Raw genomic sequence first — 24,696 nt, 5'->3', positions numbered from 1 at the left:
TTACTTAAAGCCGTGGTTAATAATTATTCTTAACCACGGTTTTACTTAACGTCGTGGTTAATAATAATTCATTATTAATCACGGTTTTATATAACGTCGTGGTGAATAATATATTATCTATATATTTATATCAATATTTAGAAAATAAAGGTTAAAAATAATTTTTATATATTATCTTTAATTATTAATTTTTAATATATATAATTATTAAATTTATTTATATATATATAATATTTATATAAAATATATTCAAAAAATATATTTAAAAATAGAGTTAAAAAGTAAATAAATAGTTCAAAGGTAAACAAATAATTTGTCTTTATGTATATAAATATAAATATATAGATAAAATAAAGAATATATATTATATAAATATTTGATATGTATAGGAAAGATATTTAATAATTTATATATAAATCTAAAATTAATGTTGATACATTATTAATCACGGCTTTACTTAATGTCGTGGTTAATAATAATTATTAACCACGGTTTTACTTAAAGCCGTGGTTAATAATAGTTTTATATAACGCAAAAATCATTATTAACCACGACACTACCCATTGCCGTGGTTAAAAATGTTTGATTAAGGAAATATTATCTTGTTAATTATGTGTTTAAAAAAATCAATCATCAAATATGTAAAACCACATTCTCTCAAATTGTCTAACTACGTACTTAGATGTGGTCTTCAACAAACTCTCCCAAGAATTGGTCAAGGAAGTTAGCATGAGTTTTGACTTAAGGTTTTTTGCAAATCATACACCATATCATATCATTTTTTTATTATCTTATTAATTATGTATTTTACAAAAAAAAAAATCTCAAAATATGTAAACACATGAGAAATTAGTTAAGGAACGTGTTATGTAACTGCAAGAATTAATTTTTCTTTGTGATCTTTAACAAAATTTCTAATTTGAATTGATTAATAAATTATTATTAATCACGGTTTGATTAATAAATTATTTATTAATCACGGTTTTATGATAACGTTGTCCTTAATAATCAATAATTGGGAAATTAATAATCAATAAGTTTGGAAATTTTTGTGAAGGATTAATAACTACGGCGTTATCAGAAACCGTGATTAATAGTATAGTATTATTAATCACGGCTTTATGTTATTGCCGTTGTTATTAATTTTCTCTAAAAAAGCGGGGAGAAATGACTTTTAGTCACGGCGTTCATCATAAAACTATGACTAATAATAATAGCGGGAGTGTGGCGGGAAAACAAAAGTATTAGTCACGGCGAATACAATGAAAGCCGTGGGTAATAAAAATTATTAGTGTGGGCGTTACATAGCCGACACTAATAATAATTATTAACCACGGCGTATATATCGCCAACATTAATAATTTTTATTAGACACAGTGAATGATCGTCGTGGTGAATGTTGGTCGTTAAAAATACTTTTTCTACTAGTGTTAATCCCCAACAGACATTTAGTATTCCCTCTCGTTCAAAAGTAAATGTAAGTTTCTCAAAATTCCATGATGACGGCCCTAGAGCTATAAGTCATTAAATGCCCAAGACCACGTCATAACTGGACATAGATAACACTCGCATGTCGGTTGTGTATTCATCATCATTCATGGTCCACTTCAAGTCTTGACAGCAATTGTCGCTTACTAGGTTTGATCCATCTTCTACCTTTACTTGTAGAGCTTTAGTTGTAATAATAGGGTAATGAATGTTTTTGAGAACCCTACTACTAATAAAATTATGAGTACTGATTCATATTAACCTAATTTTTTCAAAATTCGTAGGTTTGGATAGTTTTTTATCCAGACAGGGCATGGAGAGATATGGAAGGTTCTTCACAGTTTGGCATGGTCATAAGAGTGTTCAGGTTAACGATTTTAGTAGTTTTAGGTATGTTCTCACAGTCTCCAATTTCATTCACTAGTATCATAAACAACTTTGCTTTACACCTATGATTTGAATCGTATTTTTTATCACAAGTATAAAAGAGACCTTTCTTCCTTCTATCATTAAAGAATTTAGGATTCATTTGTTGCATATACCTCTATCTGAGATTCGGGTTAAAAGGGGAATAGTAAAAGGGGTTAGGTTGATGTGGTTTGGGATGATTAAACAAGGTAGATTTTGGATAGGAGGGTGTTGGTAAGATTGGTGGACTCGAGTTGTATAAGTAACCACTACTCATTAGGGATTTGTAACCTTGACTACTGCCATATTATCGTTTAGTGAACGAGGTTGCAACAACCGTATTGAGTTAACAATCTCTTTTCTAAGACCACTTAGATAGTAGTCAAGTACATATTCATCAGGCATGTATATAAGTTTTTGAGAAATAGTCATGTACCTTAAATTGTAATCTTGAACAGTTTTTGTTTGTTTCAGATTCATTAGTTGTCTGATCGGGGTATCACGGATTGATGGGCCAAAATTTTGAAGTAGTGACTTCGTGAGATTTATCCATGTTAACGCTATTGTTTGATTTTTGGTCTATTGAAACGATATATACAAGGTTCGAGCATCCCCTGAGAAATGAATATGAGTGATCTCTATCTTAGTTTCATATGTGGTATGATCGATCCTAAAGAATTGTTGTGTAGATATAATCCAACCTTCAACATCCACCCCATCAATACACGTTGGGAATCGTTATTCGATTGATGCTTTATTTAGACCATCGTGAAGATCGACGACTCTGATACAAATTGATACAATAATAAAAACAAGATGAGAAGAAAATATGAAGTTTCATTGGAGAGATGAAGTGACCTAGATTTTTGGATTTTGATATAAGGAAGATGAGAGGAAAGAAGAAGCTACTGTCCTTTAACCTTCAACATGCCAATTATGTGAGCAATCTATCTGAATATATAGTGCTCAAAAGATTCTCACTCAATTCCTTTACAAATAATTTGCTAACGTGGCCTAACAAAATCAAGTCCAATTTGCAGAAAGATAAAAAAAATTAAGGTACAAAAATGCAAAAAAAGAAAAAGAAAATAATCAAGTGGTTACTTAAAAAGATAAAAAAAGATAAAGTTGATAGTTTAATCAAACAGCTTCCACGTGTGTCTCTCAAATCTATTTGATCTTCTTAATTTCATTTTGTAACATTGTTTTCCTCTCTTTCATCGTTGTTGTTGTTTCATCAAAAGAAAAGAAATTATAACAAATCTCATAAGAAACCTTCATTTAAATTTTTTCTAATCAGTTCAACGACCTCTTCCTCTTTGACCTCTTACCATCATTTCTTGGTTAACCAACATTGTCATTTCTTATCTAATAGACCTCTCATATTACTAATTTCATACATAATTTTTTACACCAAACAATCTCAACAATACCAATATCTTTTGCATTCACTTTTTGACAAATCAATCATCTCATCATCATCAACCTCCTTATCCTCACTTCTTCGGTCAACCAATAATCTCATGCACATATTTAACCATCAATATTTTGTATTCTCCAATGTACCTCTCATTACTAACCACGTAACCTCACCTCGAATATTTTGTACATCAATCATATCATATCATTACTGCGACCTATTTTACCTTCACTTGGCAAACCAATCACCAATCAAATCGACCTCTCATCTCATGACTTCACTTTCATACTTCGGTCAACCAACCATTTTATTAACATATTTAACCACCAATATTCTTTGTTTTCCAATTGACCTCTCATTATTAATCATGTGACATTACTTCAAGCATCTTACACTTCAATCAACATATTACTAATATATTTTTAATCACCAACATCTTCATTGTTAACAGCATCCTTCGTCAAATCAACTACCAATCTCAATTGACTTCTCATCTCGTAACTTCACACTTTCACATGTTTTTATCTTTTGCCAAACCAACAGAAAAATCCCAATTAATCTCTCCATCTCGTGTCTAGGTCCGGTCAGAGGGTAAAATAACTTATGTAATTGCATTGCCCCAATTGTAAGAACCCAAAATTTCTCAAATTTCCCAAAAATATAGTCTTATTAATTAATTATTTAATTATATATATTTATATATATTATAAATTAAATAATATATTTTTATCTCAATTATATATATTTTTAATTCTCAATTATATATATTTTTAAGTACCGATATCTTCTTTGTTATCGGTGTTCCTCGACAAATCAACCACCAATCACAATTGACTTCTCATCTCGCTCCTGACCTTACTTCCACGCGTCTCTTATCTCTCGTCAAACCAACCATCAAAATCTTTTGTGACTAGGCCAGACTAGAAGGTAAGAAAAATTGCATATGCCGCCAAACAATTTCAAATTTCCCAAAATTTTAGTATTATTAGTTTTTTAATTAATAAATATATATATTTTTTAAGTCAATAAATATATTTTTCTCTTAATTATATTAATATTTTTATATATTATGAAAAATTTTATATTGCAGACATTATAATTATATATTTTAATTTTGTTAAAATTATGATTACTATCATTTTCTTATACAAAAATATATATATATATATATATATATATATTGGGATCCTAATTCTCAAGGTATCTCACACTTTAATCTTCTTATTCCTCGTTAAACCGATCTCTCATCTTACATCTTAGGAGCATTTTGCACTCAACCATTTTATCAGTTTTATCATCCCTCGGTCTTTATTATGCATAATTTACACTTTAACTTCTAGATAATTTAAAATCGTTGATTTATATTTATAATTTTGTGTATAAATATATAATTTATATGAATTATTAATTCAAAATAAACTACACAATTCAAATTAAAAAAATAATAATAATTCTCTAACATTAAAAAGAACCAAATTTATAATGATTAATAAAAAATATATATATATTAAAAATTTATGTGTATATATATAAAAAATAAACAAACATATGTTTGTTTAATTTTAAAATATAAAAATAATAGTTTAATTGGTTATAATCATGCACTTACTAGTTATAAGTTGCAAAAGTTATATATATATATATATATATATATATATATATATATATATATATATATATATATATATATATATATCATTTTTAATATTATTTTTTTTTTAATGAATCGTTCCAAATTTCGAAGATAAATTCACAGACAAACAACTCAGCACATTTATACTCACATAATAATTTGTGACGTAAAATAAAATATTAATTACTCACTATGATGATAAGGTAATATATATACATATATAAATAAATAAATAAAAACCTTGTCTACCGGGTTATATAGTCTTCCAAACTACAAATATAGTAATTGATACTCAAGGAAAATACAATTGGGACGAACTTCTTATATGTAGGCCCAAAACACCCATACACATAAACTATACTAAAAATAATCTAGACTTGAAGAGTTTAAATTTAGAGATAAATTAATTTTAATAGTCGAAATTTACAAAAAATATTAAATATATAGGAAATAATAAACGGGAAGTATGTATTGATACATTGAATGGGCTTTAGGTTTTAATGCATAATTTCTAGGCACATTTGTTAGGTCCCAATGATATATAATCCATTTGAAAAAAATAAATAGAAAAGAGTAAGAGAGACATTTCTCATATAAGAGAAAAATCATTAATGTTATTTTATCCTCTTGTTTAAACATATTTGTGTACTAATGCGGTCAAAGTCGACGTATATAAAATCGTTGGCCAGTTGTAAATTCATAAAATCTAGTGTTTATTTGAAATCGTAAAAGTTTAATTTTAAAAAATAATAGATATATATTATTATTATTATTTATATATAATTAAGTATTTTATACTTAACCAATTTTAAAATTTTATATATTTAAATATAAAATTAATTATAAACTAATAATAAATAAATAATGTTACAAAAAAATTATCCTTAAAAAATTAATTAATTTTTTTAAATAAAAAATAAATTTAATTATAATTTTTAAATATAAATTTATTTTTTTAAACGTAAAATCGTAAATAAATCATAAAATCAAAGGTATTTATAAACTCGTAAAATCTTATTATCGTAAATTTAAAATCGTAAAAGTAAAACGAGACTTATTAATCTAATGTAAAAATTTAAGAGTTAATTCTATATTTTAAAAGTCTTGATCTTGAGTTAATATTCTATAAGACTCTGAAACGTTTTATATAATAGTTAGGCCCATTAGAAATAATTATAATGGGTAAGAATCTAAATAGTAACCCTAAGATTAGGGTTTATAAATTTTTATTTTAAAAAGTTAGAATAACTTCTAATTTAATATTATTATTATTTATGTTAACTAAGGAATATGAAGAGTGTAAACAATTTGTGTATTTATTGTTCATCTCATATATATATATATATATATATATTCTCTATGATATCTTATTATTATTTCAGTTAATTTACATGATATATTTGAATTGTCGAAAAAATCCAAAAAAAACCCGGAAAACGGTTAATATTATTGCACTATTAAAAACATTGTTACTTGTTATTTATGTAATCTAAGGAATACGAAGAGTGTAAACAATTTGTGTATTTATTGTTCACCTCATATATATATATATATATATATATATATATATATATATATATATATATATATTCTCTATGATATCTTATTATTTCAGTTAATTTACATGATATACTGGAATTGTCGAAAAATTCAAAAAGAAAATGAAAAAACGGTTAATATTGTTGCACTATAAAAATATTGTTACTTGTTATTTGTAAACTAAGGAATACGAAGAGTGTAAACAATTTGTGTATTTATTGTTGACCTCATATATATATATATATTATTATTTCAGTTAATTTACATGATAGGCTGGAATTGTCAAGAAAATCCAAAAAAAAACCAAAAAAACGGTTAACATTGTTGCAATATAAAAACATTGTTACTTGTTATTTATGTAAACTAAGGAATACGAATAGTGTAAACAATTTGTGTATTTATTGTTCACCTTTTATATATATATATATTTATATATATATATATATATATATATATATATATATATATATATTCTATGATATCTTATTATTTCAGTTAATTTACATGATATACTGGAATTGTCGAAAAAATCCAAAAAAACCCCGAAAAAACGGTACTATAAAAACATTGTTACTTGTTATTGTGTGCTAAAACTAGCCATATTGTGTTTTTGTTTTGTCTAGTTTTTAAAAATTGATTTGATTTGGTTCTTAAAAGTCTATTCAATGTCATCATGTCCAAACCAACGTTAACATACCATTTTTTTCTTAAATTAAAGAAGAACTAGAACGATAATTCACAATTATTGTCTCTTGCTTAAACTTAAAGTATTTTTATATGAAATTAAACATAGACTCTTACTACTAGATTACCTTGGTAGGATAAATAACTTTTTTTTTTTTTTTTTTTTTTTTTGTTAAAGACGGATCTGAAATTTGGTGGACTTGAAATAAGTAAAAAAAAATTAATGTTCTTGAAAAGTAAATGGAATAAACTAAGTAATATTTCATGAATAGTGAATTAGATTGAAAAAGTAAAAAATAATAGAGTAATTTAACCTTATTTGATTAAAATAAATCTTTTTGGGCGTAAATATGTTTTTAACCATAAATATAAGGCCTTGTTTGGATATTTTTTTTTTTTAAATTTAGATAGAAAAAAAAAATGATGGTTTTGAGTAGGTGATGATTATTTTTGTTCATATTTATAAATAAAATAAAAAATAATAATTTAAAATAAAAGATATTTTAGTATTTTGCTTAATGAAAGGAATAACGTAATTCTTGAAGAGTAATTTATTAGAAAATGAATTTTAAATGATTTTTTTTTAATTTAAAAAGAATTAAGCCTAACTCTCTGTAATCCCACATATTGAATTGAATATATATTTATAGAGTTAAGAAGATTATCATAGGTCCAGTGAAGTAGACTTGAAGAGTCACAGTTGAAAGCATCAGATCACATAAATATCAGAGAGAGTGGTGAGAATGTGTTTGTTTGATTATTGTTAGGTTTGTTTTTTATAATTTGTAAGTATTTTTTCTCTTATAATCATATTTTTATTTATTTTTTTTAGAAATTAAAATAAAAATCTTACGAGAACAAGGTAATAATATTTTACAAATAAATAATTATTTTTAAAAATAATTAACAAGGTAGTAACTAACTATATATCTATTTTAAAAATAATATTATTTATATTATTGTTTAACATACATTTTTTTCCCTTAATCATTACCAATTCAGCCTAAATTTTTTCTTCATTTTATGTTCAGGTGCACCATAATTCTAATCTATATATTTGTCACACGACTATAATATTTATATTTAACCAATTAAATTAAATATATTTTTTTTATAATTTATGCTATAAAATTATTATATTACTTTAATTTAATTTAACATATACAAAAATAAATAAATAAAAATTGAATATGATACCCTAAAAGACATGCTTTCGTTCCTAATTCAATTCAGATAAACCCATACATTATGTCACATCTAATCTACATTAATTAATAATAAATATAATAAGTTCTTCAAAGTGCGTGCAGAGAAGAAGCGGAAGAGCTTGTTTGATATTAGGTTTTATGATTTTTTATTAATTTTGTTTAAAATATATTGTTTCATACAGAAAAAAATAAAAGAAATAGATTATTTGAGATTTGATTATGATGATTTTTTTATTTAAATTTTAAATTTAATAAAATAATAAATAAAGTAAAATTATTTTGATATTTTAATTAAATATTTAATAAATATGATGTTTATAATAAAATTATAACAAAATAAATAAAAAAATAAACTTGAAAAATCCAAAAAACCAAGATGAAACAAACAAGCTTAATGGAATACAGAGAAGAACAAATAAATTAACGGACGGAAGGTCATGTCCGTTACTTTTTAGGGTTAAAATATTTTAACCGTGTTGATTAATTTGGATGACGTATCACAATCCTATTAATTGCTAGAGAAAATCTTTATACCAGTTTGGTTTTGTATTTATTTGTCTTCTATATCCTATTACAAAAACCCACTTTTACAAATTACAACAAAACAATTTAAATAAGACAAATCCAAACCAGACCTTAACAAAAAAAACAACTATTTAAGTCCATTATTAAATTTCATTGCTTATTTTAGGACGGTCTATTAATATGACAGTCTGGCCTATTTCGAATGTCAGTTTCTTAAACTGGCTCATCTATTTATTATAAACGTTATTAATTACCTGCTTTAACATTTTTATATGAATAAATATTTGAAAGTTAAACTTATAAATTATTTATTTATATTTAGCACAGAGGCAAACTTAGATAATTATATGTAGAAGGATTGTAGCTTTGAGGGTTTATATATATTAAAAATAATTATAGAGATATTTCATATTGTAATATTAAAAAATAAATAACAGGGCTATTATCTTTATAAAATTAGTGTTTTATGTGCATAATTTTTAAACTAGGAGAGAAATATATATATTTTTTATTTATTTTTTAGGTGGTACTATGAGTGGATGACAGCTCATGCGTATATAACATTACGCCTGATCATATAAACTGTCCTCGCACAAAAAGAAAAAACATATAATCATCCAAATCTTATTTCTTAACTAATTAGATCACATTATAAACCCTGAACTTTATTAAAATTATATCATTTTTACATGTATTTTTAAGTTTATATATATATATATATATTTATTTTTTTTCTTGTAGAAAAAGTTCAACAAATAAAACAAAAAAATAATAATTATAAACTAAAGACATAAATATTGTATTAGTACATTATCATTATTTAATAATAAATTGATTTTAATAAATTTAAATATTAATATATATTTTAATATTTTTGTTCGAGACAACAATATTATTTGCCGGTCTCTTTATTTGATAAATTTGGTAGTGAAAGCATTTCAATTTTATAATATATATATATATATATATATTATAAAATTGAAACGTTAATGTTCGGTTTTATGAAAGATTATTTAAACTGAGTGTATTGATATTTGAGCCACACATTCCTAGTGTTCTGCAACCACTAGTCAAAAAGATATGTTTAATTGTAGTAAAATGTTTCTTTTCTTACAATTTATAGTTACACTCAATATAGTAAATTAATTCACTTAAGGATTACTTGGGTACGAGATAAAGCAATTTTTTTATGTTGATATGTAAGAAAGTTTTTATAATATAAGTTGTTAATATTATAGAATAATTTTAATTTAGACATTAAAAATATAAATATATTAAAAAATTAGAATCATCTATAAAATAATATTTATTATTTTTATTTGAAACACAATATAAAAAAAATTATATACCAAATAAATTAACAAAATCTGACAAACAAAAAAAATTGGATACTCATATATATAGAAAATAATCTTCTTTATAAAATAAATATAATGTGTATCATAATTAAAAAACAAATATCTAAGAGATGATTTTATATAACAAAATCAATTATAACTATACTTATTAATTTTTTAATGTAAACAAGCAAACTTATTTATGTTAAGAAATTGTGAATATTGGATTTCAATACTTATTACAGGCAAGTAAATAACTTTCTTTCTTTTTTACGTATTAAAATACCAGTTTTATGACAAATCAGATTATTGCTAAACTAACCGTTATTTTCTATATAAAAATGTTTTTATTTTGCAGAGAATGTTATTTACATGTTTGAAAACAGGCTAAAATTTTCCTTTTTTTATTTTAGCATAATTTATATTTTTGGGTCAAAATAAAAGATTTTAAATAAGAATCATAAAAGTTAATTTATAAAATATTAGCGATGCCAACATGGAAATGAAAAAAGTCAACTAATTTTATAGCAACATAATCAACATAATCAACTTTCCGATTTGTCACTAATAATATACAAAATTTATTCAATTTAATAGAAAAAAAATCCATAATAATGTAAATGCAAATCTTACAGCCATCAAAATAACAAATAAGCCTATTTAATAAAAAAACATATCCAACCAAACAACAACTTCATTATTCTAACTGATTTATTGTTTTTTTTTACTAAATCTTACATTCCTACAAATATTGGGCTTCAATAATGTGGAGAAAATAGCAAAAGTGTCACAAGTCACAACAAATAATAAAGTCATCATGTTGATTACTTTAATTTAATGTGTGTAAAATAAAATTAAAAATTAAAAATTTAGAGTGTGGATACAAATTAACTTTTATGCTTAGAATATATTTTATTCCAAATCTGATATAGGATACGATAGCAATTGCATTAAATTTATAGATATTTTAATTTTATGCAATTTCTATTATAGGTAATGTGGTTGGTTGATGTATTATATTGAAGGAAATATTTTAACTTTTAAGGTATACTTCAATTTTTATTTTATTTTATTTTATTAAGAGCACATATATAGTGTATATAGCTACTATAGACTGAAATACTATATTATATATTGAAAATATTTTATTTGGGTATAAAAGTTGATAAAGGTATCATATCTATATAAAAAAGGAAATCAATTAACTATGTTATTAATGTTTTTCAATATTTCTTCATTATTATTATTTATTTACTTTTATTCTTTGGGTTCACTCACTACAAGCACGGATCAAATAACTTAAATTGAGTTGGGCTTGAATTTTTTTCGGCGTGCTTAAAAAAAGAGCGAGAAATTTTTGGATAAACGAGTGGATATTTTTTACTAATTAGATAAACAAATAATAAATTAAATTTTTTTTTTAAGAAACTAGGAGTGATGTTACATTTTATTTGAGATAAACTTAATCTTCTCGAACCTTTACATAGATTCACCTCTGATTCTTCACCATTATTCTAAATCTCAAACATAATAACAAAGATATAATTTATCACCATTATTCTAAATTTCAAAAATAATAACAAAGATGTAGTTGATCACATAATTGATTATATATTTAAAATATCGAAAAGTCAGAATCAGAACTGAATAGAGGATGACTCGCAACCTATAATATCGCTAGAATAAAAATTGAATTGTTTCCTACTAACAACCAAAATCGAACAAACCATTTATTAGATTTGTATGCGTCGGTCTTGATTTTGATTCGAAGATTGTAAAAATAAATATTTGTTTGAATTGGTTCGGAAATTATAGAAATGAAAGCTAAATTTTGAAAATGATAAACGAGAAATCGAATAAAGAAAATAAAGTGAAAAAATTATAAAAGATTGACACAAAAAAAAGTGAAAAGTGAAAAGCGAAAGAAAAAAAAGTGAAAAGATAAAAGAGAAAAGAAACGCGGTTTTATAATTTTATTTATTCAATAAATATGACATTTATTTTTATTTGCCCAATTTTGGGCATAAATAAACACAATATTTTTAATATACATTTAAATTTTAACAAAATTTTATTAAACATAATCACAATATTATAAAATTAATCATATATTTATTTAATATAATGTATACATATATATATATATATCCTTCCTTTTGTAAAAATGTCTTTAGGGTGTGTTTGTTTGTAAAAACATTATAACGTTTGGTAAACATTAATAAAAACTAAAAAACGTTGTCAAATCCAAACGTGTCGAGTATACATAGAGAATGCGTCATCGCGTTTATAAGGAGTGAGAGAGTGGGGGATATTTAAGTTCCTGCTGTGAACCGATTGCCGTCATTATCGTTCATCAGTCTCTCTCTAGGTCATTCTTCTGTTAGGGTTTTACAAGCTTGTTGTCTTTTCGTATACCTTGTTCTGAGGTAATTTCTGCTTAGGTTTTATGCTATGAACTTTGTAAATCTTCAATTCCGCTTCCTTCTTTGCATCATCTGAGTTCTCCTTACGTCTATCGGTTGTTTTTTCCAGTTTTACCAAGGTTTTTGTGTATATCTCCAGTTATTATGAACAATGCTGGTTTCCTTTTACTTCCTATGAACGTTGTCATGTTTTTACGTTTTCTCATAGTTTGTTTTGCTTCTTTTCTGTTTGATTCTGTTTTTACAAGGCATAGTTGTCTTGCATGTGTCTGTTTCTCACTGATGTTCTGTTTCTGAGACAGTCTGTTTAAATAATGTTGGTTTTATGTTATTTTCCTTGTTCATGATGACCGTTTTCTCTGTTGGTCTTTGTTTCACGATGACCAGTGTTTTTATAAGCTAAAATAGGTTACAATGGCTACACTCTTGTGAAAAAAAACAGAGAAGTGTTCTATGACAAGATATATCTTACGTTTTATGATCATTTGAACCAGATCTACTCGTTACATGATTTTCTTGCCGTTTATGACTGGTTTGTCCTTATCAGTGACATATCTTGTAACCTATTTTGCTACTGTCGTTTGAGAACCATTTTATTTTTCTACGTCTGTTTATGTATGTTTCCTTACGGAGATTTTTTCCTTTCTATTGTAACATTTGATGCTCACTGTCTTTGATCTACGCGATCCTTTCTTAATAACTCATTTTAAGTATCCGTTTAATGTTTGGATATCTGAAAACATTAATAGTTTTTTCTATGTCTGTGTCTATGTATGTCTCCTTAGAGGGATTATTTCCTTTCTATTGTAGCATTTGATGCTCATTGTCTTTGATGTATGCGATCCCTTCTTAATAACTCGGTTTAAGTACCTGTTTAATGTTTGGAATTCTGAAAACATTAGCGGTTGATGATCAATTTATTTCTATTTTAGTTGTAGATTTGTATGGCTGGCAGAATACTATATTTATTTAGTTTCCTTTTGCAGTACCATGGATTCTGCTGAAATCGATAAGAATGGTTCAGATAAGAATGGTTCAGATGATCTGCCACCACCGCCTCCTGTTCCTGAAAATGTTGTACCACTTAAAGGTGAATCAGATGATCTGCCCCCACTACCACCTCCGCCTGCTAAGAAGAAGAATGCCCGTCTTCCCATGGCTAGACGTGCCCTTGCAACTAGAGGTCAAAAAATTCAACTGCTGACAAACCACTACAAAGTTGATGTTGCAAATGTTGATGGGCATTTCTTCCATTACTGTGTATGTTGATGATATAAGTTACATGATTCAGTTGTCAACTTTGTGCATATTTGCTTATATTCTCAATACTCCATCATCTTGTCCAAAACAGGTTTCTCTTGCTTATGAAGATGGCCGTCCTGTTGAAGGAAAGGGTGTGGGAAGGAAAGTTATCGATAGGGTTCGTGAAACCTATGCAACTGAGTTGGATGGTAAAGATTTTGCATATGATGGTGAGAAAAGTCTTTTCACTGTTGGCTCACTGCCTAGGAACAAACTGGAGTTCACTGTTGTGCTGGAGGATGTCACATCCAATAGGTATATATTTGCATTTACACGCTTGTTCACACAATTAGTTATAATTGGTTTTATAACTATAACCATATATAATTGTTTGTTTGTTTTGGTCTTCAGAAATAATGGAAATGGAAATGCAAGCCCAGGGAGTCCTAATGATGCTGACAAGAAAAGAATTCGAAGGCCTTATCAATCGAAAACATTCAAAGTTGATATCAGCTTCGCAGCTAAAATACCTATGCAAGCCCTTGCTCAGGCTTTGAGAGGACAGGAGTCTGAAAACTCCATGGAAGCTTTTAGAGTACTTGATATCATTCTAAGGCAGCATGCCGCCAAACAGTAAGAAACATAGTTTTATAATAATTAAAATATTTGTCTATAATCTACTCTAAATAAATGTAACACAATGCAGAGGGTGCCTACTTGTTCGCCAATCTTTCTTCCACAACGATCCAAAGAACTTTGCGGATGTGGGAGGTGGAGTTCTTGGTTGCAGAGGTTTTCATTCGAGTTTCCGAACCAGTCAGGGTGGTCTGTCTCTGAACATAGGTATATATTGTCACAAATTTTGTTTCATGAACTTGCATACAAATGTTTCTCATAACGTAATTCTGTTTACTTTTCTTCCAGATGTCTCAACAACCATGATTATTCAACCTGGACCAGTTGTTGACTTTCTCATTGCAAACCAGAATGCTAAAGACCCATTTTCTCTTGACTGGGCAAAGGTATTAATCTTTCAGTTTTTGTTTGTTAGGTGTTAGTGATTCTGTATATATGAAGTATTGATATAATGACTTGTTTTCTTTTGATAAGGCCAAACGTGTTCTAAAAAACTTGAGGGTAAAGGCCAGTCCTACAAACCAGGAGTACAAGATAACTGGACTGAGTGAGAGACCTTGCAAGGAGCAACTGTATGTTTCATTTTCCACAATCAAATTGTAGTTTTTATTTCCATATCAAAACAGTTGCTTATTGATTTTTGTTGTATATTTATAGGTTCACATTGAAGAAAAAGGCCAAAGATGACGGCGAGGCTCAAGAGATTGAAGTTACAGTATACGATTACTTTGTTAATTACCGCAATATAGAATTGCGATATTCAGGTGATCTGCCATGTATCAATGTTGGAAAGCCAAAGCGTCCTACGTTTATACCAATTGAGGTAAATTAATTGTGTAAACTTTGTTAGGGATGCTATTTATGGTTCTCTTCCTTTGTGCCAGATTAATTAAATTCCCTTTGCTTAATTCTGTAGCTTTGCACTCTGGTGTCCTTGCAACGTTACACAAAGGCACTTTCAACCTTCCAACGCTCTTCCCTGGTTGAGAAGTCAAGGCAGAAACCTCAGGAGAGGATGAGAGTACTGGGTGATGTATGTTTCTAATCTTGTCATTTGATAATTAATAGCTTATCAGTTTGTTCAACTTACCACATGTTTCTTTGTTTGGCAGGCAATGAAAATCAATCGCTATGAACATGAACCAATGCTAGTGGCAAGTGGTGTTAAAATTTCCCAATCCTTTACGCAAGTCGAGGGACGTGTACTCCAAGCTCCCAAGGTACTTGTAATACTCAATATCATATCATGAAAAAAATAGTTGTTCATTTGTAATATAATACATGTATTTGTATGCTGTTCCAGTTGAAAGTGGGAAATGGTGAAGATTTCTTCCCCCGAAATGGTAGATGGAATTTCAATAACAAGGTATTTTTTTCTTATTCTCCAATCTTGCTTTATTTAAAGTGTTTGGTACCAATTTTCTGTTCTTACATAATTCAATTGATTCCCTATTTGCTAGAAACTTGTGGATCCTACGAGGATTGAACGCTGGGCGGTCGCTAACTTTTCAGCCCGCTGTGACATTCGAGGACTGATTCGTGATCTCATCAAATGTGGTGACCTGAAGGGAATAGTATGTTTTTTTATGCTGACCACTTTCACTGCATTATTATGTGAAGGAGGAGAAATAATTGAGTTCCTTTAATTTTTGTAGCAAATTGATCAACCATTTGATGTGTTTGAGGAAGCTCCTCAGAATAGGCGTGGACCTCCCGTGGCAAGAGTGGAGAAGATGTTTGCAGATATTCAGTCTAAGCTTCCTGGAGCTCCTCAATTTTTACTCTGCCTACTTCCTGAGAGGAAGAACTCTGACCTATATGGTAATTGTTTTTAGTTTTAGCTCATGTATTTGATTTATTCCAGTAATTGATTTTATTTTTACCCTGCTTTTTTAGGTCCTTGGAAAAAAAGGGCTCTTGCTGACTACGGAATTGTTACCCAATGCATTGCTCCAATAAGAATTAATGATCAATACCTTACTAATGTTCTGCTGAAAATCAATGCTAAGGTTTGATTTCTTTCTGCTGTATATATCAAAACGATTTTTAGCTGGAGTATATGTGCAACTTAGAGTTTCTATTTTCATCTTTACAGATGGGTGGGCTGAATTCAATGTTAGCTGTTGAGCATTCTCCTTCCATTCCTATGGTATCCAAGTTGCCCACAATGATTATTGGAATGGATGTATCACATGGTTCTCCTGGCCAGTCTGATATCCCATCAATTGCTGCGGTAAATTTTTATTCATTGATTATTTAACACCGCACTTCAAAATGTAGTTCTACTGTTTTGAAATTAATTCCTCCAACCCTAATTTGTTATCTGAACATGTGTTGCAATTCACAGGTGGTTGGCTCAAGGCAATGGCCTCAGATTTCACGCTATAGGGCTTGTGTACGCACTCAATCCCCTAAGGTTGAAATGATTGATTCACTATTCAAGCCTATATCTGACAAGGAAGATGATGGTATTATCAGGTAATTCTCATTTGCAGATAATTTACCTATTATCTTTATTTAGTTCACTTGATTATCCAGATCATTGTTATTCAAATCTTGAGTTGTATGCTACTTACACAGGGAGCTTTTAATTGATTTCTACTCAAGCTCGGGAAAAAGGAAGCCAGAGCAGATTATAATATTCAGGTACTTGTTTCAATATGCTTATAATATATTGTGAACATGTGATTGAACTAAACTTTTTGGTTTTACTTATTTTGTAGGGATGGTGTGAGTGAGTCTCAGTTCAACCAAGTCCTTAATGTGGAGCTGGATCAAATTATCGAGGTTTGGATTTCATTTTGTTTCATTGAATTATACCATTCATATCTAATCGTCTTGTGTTCCTCATTGTTCATAGGCTTGTAAGTTCCTGGACGAGAAGTGGAACCCCAAGTTTGTTGTCATTGTCGCACAAAAGAACCATCACACTAAATTTTTCCAGCCTGGATCTCCGGATAATGTTCCTCCTGGTAAACACAGATTCACTAAATGTAAAAAAAGAAGTAAAATTGCTATATTTGTTTCTAACTTACATTAATTTTCTTGTTAAACAGGAACTGTGATTGACAACAAAATCTGCCATCCCAAAAACAATGACTTCTACATGTGTGCCCATGCTGGCATGATTGTATGTGTTTTAATAAATACACATTTGTTGTTTGATTGTTGATACACATTTGTTGTTTGATAGTTGAATAGTAAACCTTATGTTATTTTCTCACCCTCCAAATTTCAGGGAACTACTAGGCCAACTCATTACCATGTTCTGTGGGATGAGGTTGGATTTTCTGCAGATGATCTTCAGGAACTTGTGCACGCCCTTTCTTATGTGTAAGTGCAAACTTTAATCCGTGTCTGGATTCTATTGTTATTGAGATGATCTATGTTTTGTATTCAAACCTGTTTTTTGTTAATTGCAGCTATCAGAAAAGTACCACTGCTGTGTCTGTAGGTAAGTAAATAATCTTTAGTTTGTTTGTGGAATAATGATGATATGATGTAAAGTTTTATAATAATGTTTGAAACTTGCAAAATGCAGTTGCTCCTGTTTGCTATGCTCATCTGGCAGCAACTCAGATGGGGCAGTTCATCAAATTTGAGGATGCATCCGAGACATCGTCTAGCCATGGTGGGTTGACCTCTGCTGGACCAGTTGCTGTTACTCCGCTCCCCAAACTGCAAGACAATGTCAGCAGCTCCATGTTCTTTTGCTGAGTAGTAGATCTTGCTTGCCTTTTGTTCGGCCTCATCTATAGATGAGAAGCCTATTTTGGATGTAAATATATGCCTATCTATCTATTTTGGCTGCTGGTCATATATGACCATGAAAACAACTTATCCACTAGGGTTTATTATATGCAGGGGAATCTGTTTGCCGCCTGCTTAAGTTTAAAACATCAGTAGTAGTAGCTGTAGTAGCTTATCTGACTAAACTAAAGCTACTCTTTTGTTGGCTATCTATCTATCTTATCCTAAAAAACTTGTTTATGCTTCGTTTTATACTTTTCTTCAGTTTTACATTTATTTTTTTGTGTGCAAAAGTTTGAAGAAGATTACTTCTATACATATAGGTCTCTCTATATGATTTCCTATCAAAATGTTAGATGTTTTAAGAATTTTCTTAATTGAAGTGTTGGTCTATGAAAATGGGCAAAATCTGTTTTTCCTAGTGAGATTATATGGTAACCTAAGATTATAGTTTTGGAAGAAAAAATGTTTTGTATAGATTTTATTGATTGTTTAATTGGTTCTTTTGGCCATTTGAATTTGTTTCCGGATATAGCCTCAAATCTTTTAAGGTAATTCAATTGGGTTTGTTTTCAAAATTCCCAAAACCTTTAGTGTGAAATTCATTGGTTGATTATATTTTTTAAATGTTATAATTTTTTGTTTGCATTTTTTTTTTCATTTGTAAATGATTTGGGAGTGAATAATTCATTGGCAAAAACATATTATCGGTCCTAATTCATATTATTGAACACTATAATAAAACGAAGGGATGATAATGGGTCAGGATTTACAATTCCCCGTTTCGTGTTTACTTAAATTTTTTTTCTACCCTTTTTGTCAATCCATTTTATACCATATTTTTTAAACTTTTTTTATATAATAAAATTATATAAACATATTTTTTAATATAATAAATTTAAAATTTATATTATTATAAATAAATAAACTTAAAAATTCTTATAGAATAAATAAAAATATTGATAATTTTATATATTTAATTGTGTTTATAATTTTCGGGACAAAATCATGGTCACATCGGAACGGTCATGGAAGCAACGGTCACAAATACTATCCCTGTTTCATCCGATCAATTATCGATAAAACTGGAAAAAATTGACCAAACGGAGTAATTTGATTTAGTTAGCGCGGACAGTTTCAAATGATTATTTAGTTCTATATTAGACACAATAAATTTAACTCACATGGAATAATTGAAGCATTTTTTATTATAAGATTTAATTAAATATTAAAGATTACACATTTTATTATTATTTTTGGAACATTTATCTTCTTCATTTTTATACTCACTAATCCTTGAAGAAAATTCGAACATCATAACAAATAAAATCAAGAAATTCAATCAAATCTTCATCTTCTTTTCTCTTTTCTATTATATATGTTTATGTTATTTGACATTATATTAAAATTTTTAATTTCATTCTTTATATTGAATTAAGATAAGTATGTGTAATAAGGAATTGAAGAAGTAAATATATATTCTTTATACTTTTTTATTATTTGTATTTTAATTAAGTTTAATCCATTAAATATCATATGTTAAATTAAAAAATTATTTTGAAAACAGTTCAAAATATTGCATCGGGACCAAGGATTTGTAGGTTTGGCATCGTTTGGCAAACAACTGGCGCCTATATTATGTAAAAATTTAAATATAATATAGAAAAATAGGTAATGTTAATAAAAGGAATAGTGAGGAAACGACGGGTTATTGGGTCGTTTTGGTTCTTCTTTTTGACAATCGAATCAATAATCGGGGAAACCCTAGTTCCATCGATTCAGTTTGAGCCTCGCAATACCTATCTTTCTCTCTCTTCTTCTTCTCTCTGTTCATCATCGTCTCTTTGTATTTTCTCATTTTCGCTCTTATTCGTATGTATCTCCGCTGCTGTCAATTTTGATTAAACCAATATCGAACTGACGCTCGAATCGCGATCTCTTTCGACCGATCTCTCAATATCTTTCGCCACAGGTCAGTCTCTCTTATTTATATCGCCCATCTTCATCTGTTTATATCTTTTGCGGATTTATCTGTTTCATTTTCCCGTTCCATTTCCTTTACCTGACTGACTGTTTTAGCCGCCGAATTCCGGCCAGGGGATTTAATCTGCTAGCTTATATGTACGTGCTTGCTCACACATGCTGCTGCTCACCTTGTTAGGCAGACTCAAAACTTATATTTGTTTAGGGTTTCTTCTTTGTTTAGAGTTTAAATTGGGTGCCCTGAATTCATTTCTTCTGCCGATGAATGAAAGATGTGCGTGGATCCTGAACGGCGGATTGATATTTTTTTATCTTCCTCAAAGAGGGAATGTGATTACTACTGAGGGTCTGATTGTTTCTGAATTTTCATTTCCTCGGACATTACCGGATGTGATTAAGGATTTCTCAAACTTAATTTACTGTGAGTGAGTTGGGTTTTATTGATCATCTCTGGATGTTGTACCGATGTGTACAAGTTAGATGTTTATTCTTCTTTTTGTTTATCCTTCTCTGTTACTAGACAAATCCATAGGTCGTTCTCTGAGAAGATGGCATATTTCTAACATGGTTGTAAAATAGTTTAACTGGTTCTCTTGTGAATTTGAACTTACACTTTGTATAATCCATTATAAGATTGTAATTGAGAACATGCAGGATGGTTTCTTAATCCCATTTCTAGAAAAATAAGTTTCTAGTAACCTACTAGAGTAATATTATTTCAATTTTAGTACCTGTGCAAGACTGCCATTTTCATTATTGATTATGTCTTAAAATTTACATATGCTTGAGGGTTTATTCTATTTCAGGTTCTCTAATTGGTATATTGCATCCTATTCTCCTGATATAACTAAACATCTTGTGAAATCCTGCATTCATTAGTCTAGAGACTTTGAGACCTGCCATTTGCTTATGATTATGTCAGAATTGACTGATTCTTCTTGTATTCGTGTTTGTGATATGATCAAGAGTATAGAATCATGATAGCATATTGGGAAGACTATTACTATTACCATCACCAGCTAATGTTGTAAATGCATGGGCTGCAATATCTTGAGTCTACTTGATTGTATTTGGTATCTATTGTTTCTTTTAGGGGATTGATATATTTTCTTAACTGTAATCTTTCGAGAACCCAATATTTGCATCATTTTGTAGCTGAGTTATTGTTCATGTTCCATTTTTTTACAGAACACAACTTGGTTTGGAAGAAATGTCTCCTGCATCGAGATCAAAGTCGAAAGACAAAAAGGCTGGAAAAGAACCAGAGAAGACTCCTTCCAAGCCATCTGGATTCACTGGACCGGTGAGTGGATACAATCCACTTTTAGGGAAATTTCATGCCCTCGAGATATCACACACATCAACACCTTTGTCCAACTCCAATGGTCGTTTTCGTAACATAGATGAAACGGATGATCAATCCGCGATTTCCCTTGGAACCGGACTTGACTTTGATGCAGTTTCTAACAATGGTAGCTGGTCTGGTGAGTCAGAAGATACTAAAGAAAAGACATCTTCTCATCAAGCCTCCCGTCAGGAATCAGTGCCCGGGGCTGATAATGAGAAAAGAGAAAAGATCCGTCAGAAAAATGAAAAGAAGCATCAGCGTCAAAAGGAGAGACGTGCACAAGAACTGCATGAGCGGTGCAGTGGCTTTCTCATGTCGAGAAAGCTTGAAGCTCTATCTCAACAGCTTGTAGCAATGGGATTCACCTCAGAACGTGCAACAATGGCCCTTATATTGAACGAAGGTAAAATTGAAGAATCCGTTGCTTGGTTGTTTGAAGGTGTTGAAGAAGAAGAAGCAGATAGACATAAGGAATCTAATAACCTGGACGGAGGTAGTCTGAAAATCGACATTACAGAGGAGCTAGCCCAGATTGTTGAAATGGAGGCTAAGTACAACTGTTCGAAGCAAGAAGTCGAAAGAGCGGTTGTTGCCTGCGAAGGTGACATAGAAAAAGCTGCAGAAACCTTGAGGTTACCGAAGGAAGAACTGTCTTTTGCACCACCGAAGCCTGAAGAAACTGTAGATGATCACTCCAAATTCCCAGTACCGAGGATTCAACCGAGACCACCCAGTTTATCAAATAACATGCTGCAACAACAACCCAGAAAGGAGGAAAAGAATTTCAATTATACAAAAGCAGCCCCAGTCCCAGTGCCAATTGGGGTTCTTCCTAATGTGGCGCCATCAACAAAGGCTGGCGTTGCGAAACTGGAATGGGCTAATCCACAACAGATCTCAACTACAATGGAGAAAAGATGGACAAACGGAGGAGTAGGAGGATCTAATCCTTCGGTCTCTTCGTATCCAACGGCTCCACCTATACAGGCAAACCCATCTGCAAAGGTGGAAGCCAGGTATGGTTTGCTTTCGAGTGAACTGAAGCATCTTCAGCTCGGTTCCATTAAAGAACCTGTTGTTGTTATGCAACGTCCATCTCATCAAGTAATCATTAATAATCAAAAGCAGCAGGTTGTATCCAATGGAAACATAATGAGCTCTTCTCCTCCTCCACTTCCTCCATCTGGTGGTTGGCATCAGAACAACAGCAATGTAGGGGGTGGGATGATGAAATCTGGAGCGATGACTCTTCACAATCCGAATCCTAGTACAAGAAGTGTTAGTCCGAACAGTTTGGGGGCTAATAAATTGTACAGTAGTCATCTTCAGTATCAACAACAGCAACAGCATCATCAACAACAGCAGCAACAGCTTAATATGATGGTTGACGGTTCGAATCAGATCCAGAACCAGAACCAGAATCGAGTGAACAGTTCATGGAACCGAATGATGGGTACGTCGCGAACACTTTCTGCCGCATCCTCGCTTGGTCTGTTTTCTGGTTTGGGATCAAATAGTTCGTCGTCAGGTTCGTCTTCTCCAATTGATTGGACTACAAGCAGTTCGATGTTCGAGCTTGATTACGCTAGCGTGGACTGGAGTTTGGATCGCGGTTCAAGAAGCAGTGTGGGAATGTGGGCAGGAGGAGGTGGTGGTGGTGGTGTTGGAGGAGGGCAAAATAGTAGTAATAATGGTTATCATCATAATAATAATCAAGGGTTGGGCGGCGGAGTTGGTGGAGTTAGGGCTGGTGGTGCGATGAGGCAAATGGTGGCGGCGGTGGCGAATGGTGGGATTTCCGAGATGGGAGGATTTAAAGACAATGGAGGAGTGGCGGCAGCAACAACAACAACAACAAAGGCGGGTGGTGAAGGCGGTGGCGGTGGTTCTTCGTCTGGGGTTGGGGTTGGAGTTGGAGTTGGAGGAGGGTCTAGAGGAGAATGGTCTTCTCCATTTGAGGAGAAGGATATGTTCAGTTTATCTAGGCAGTTTGTTTCGTCTCCTTCACTGTAGATGATGATGAGAGAATGAGATATGAGAGAGGTCTCTTGAATGAATGAATGAATGAATTAATAAAAGAAAAGAAGTTTATCAAAACAAAAAGAGAGACCTTTGAAATTCTGCGTTTTCTTGTTCCTTGGTTGTTGATTATTACAGTATGCTCATGTGTTGATCATGGTGATATCATAATGACGACCCTCTCTCTATCTCTCCTCCTAACTGGTTTTATCTTCAAACATTAGACCAATCTCACCCACTTCTTATTCTACCAAAACAAAAACAAAAAACTGTTTTTTATTGCTCAATAGATAGCATCAAAGAAAGTAACAACACAACAAACATACTAAGGATAAAAAAACACAATTTAAAACCTGGGGTTATCATGGTCACTTCATTTCAAAATACTTAACAAATCTTTGTTCCGAACCTTACCATTCATGATCCATGTTAAGAGTGTATAGGAAATTAAAATGGATAAGCATCAAAGAATTAAAGGGAATTCCTTATCTGGTTGTCGAGGACCACAGACGTCAAAGGAAAGGTCCGATTCAGAGAAAACTTTGGCGAGGTTGGAGGCGACGATTCGATTCGACGAAACTTGAGGATGAGCCGAAATCCACATGGGGGCAAACTCTAAATTGGACATCTTAATAATGAATCAATCTCCTTCCTAAGAGAGATTGAGCATAATAACTACGATACAAAAAAAGATAATTAACTATTTCTCACCTTCTACGTAATCTTCTAAAGACAAACTCGTTTGCGAGAAGGTAATTTACTCTCAAGAATTCGAATATAAAAGTGATGGCTAGGGTTTTGTATAGAACAATATGAAAAAGGGTGAGTTTAGATAAGTGAATTATCAAACTTAGATGAGTCCTATATGACTCTTATATAGAGAGTTTCACCTTTTTATTAAAAGTTATTAATGGGATAAAATATACAAAGTAGTCCTGAGACTTTAAGTTTAGTTTAATTTAGACATTTTCATCACTAAAGACTCTAAAAATACTTAAACATGTTAAAATAATGTTTATATCAATTTAACTTTTTTAATACCTAAATAAATTT

The 24,696-nt window shown here is 30.0% G+C and overlaps 2 protein-coding genes across 2 annotated transcripts; both read left to right on the top strand.

Annotated features, from left to right (window-relative positions):
* Positions 1 to 12,531: 12,531 nt before the first annotated feature.
* LOC124929306 (protein argonaute 4A) lies at positions 12,532 to 18,545 on the top strand. Its single transcript, XM_047469634.1, has 23 exons — positions 12,532 to 12,668; positions 13,652 to 13,925; positions 14,017 to 14,222; positions 14,319 to 14,540; positions 14,614 to 14,750; positions 14,832 to 14,929; positions 15,018 to 15,115; positions 15,201 to 15,366; positions 15,460 to 15,576; positions 15,656 to 15,763; positions 15,847 to 15,909; positions 16,004 to 16,117; positions 16,199 to 16,364; positions 16,440 to 16,552; positions 16,639 to 16,776; positions 16,891 to 17,021; positions 17,124 to 17,189; positions 17,267 to 17,330; positions 17,404 to 17,515; positions 17,600 to 17,673; positions 17,782 to 17,876; positions 17,966 to 17,997; positions 18,085 to 18,545. The coding sequence occupies exons 2-23, from the start codon at positions 13,656 to 13,658 to the stop codon at positions 18,258 to 18,260; spliced, it is 2,766 nt and encodes a 921-aa protein (XP_047325590.1). The 5' UTR covers positions 12,532 to 12,668; positions 13,652 to 13,655; the 3' UTR covers positions 18,261 to 18,545.
* Positions 18,546 to 20,050: 1,505 nt separating this feature from the next.
* Positions 20,051 to 23,806, top strand: LOC124931169. Its single transcript, XM_047471564.1, has 2 exons — positions 20,051 to 20,265; positions 21,465 to 23,806. Exon 2 carries the CDS (start codon positions 21,487 to 21,489, stop codon positions 23,635 to 23,637), a length of 2,151 nt encoding a protein of 716 aa, XP_047327520.1. The 5' UTR covers positions 20,051 to 20,265; positions 21,465 to 21,486; the 3' UTR covers positions 23,638 to 23,806.
* Positions 23,807 to 24,696: the final 890 nt, after the last annotated feature.

Source organism: Impatiens glandulifera, chromosome 3 (assembly GCF_907164915.1).
Source record: "Impatiens glandulifera chromosome 3, dImpGla2.1, whole genome shotgun sequence".
Lineage (NCBI taxonomy): Eukaryota > Viridiplantae > Streptophyta > Magnoliopsida > Ericales > Balsaminaceae > Impatiens > Impatiens glandulifera.
This window is presented reverse-complemented; position numbering and strand designations above follow the sequence as displayed.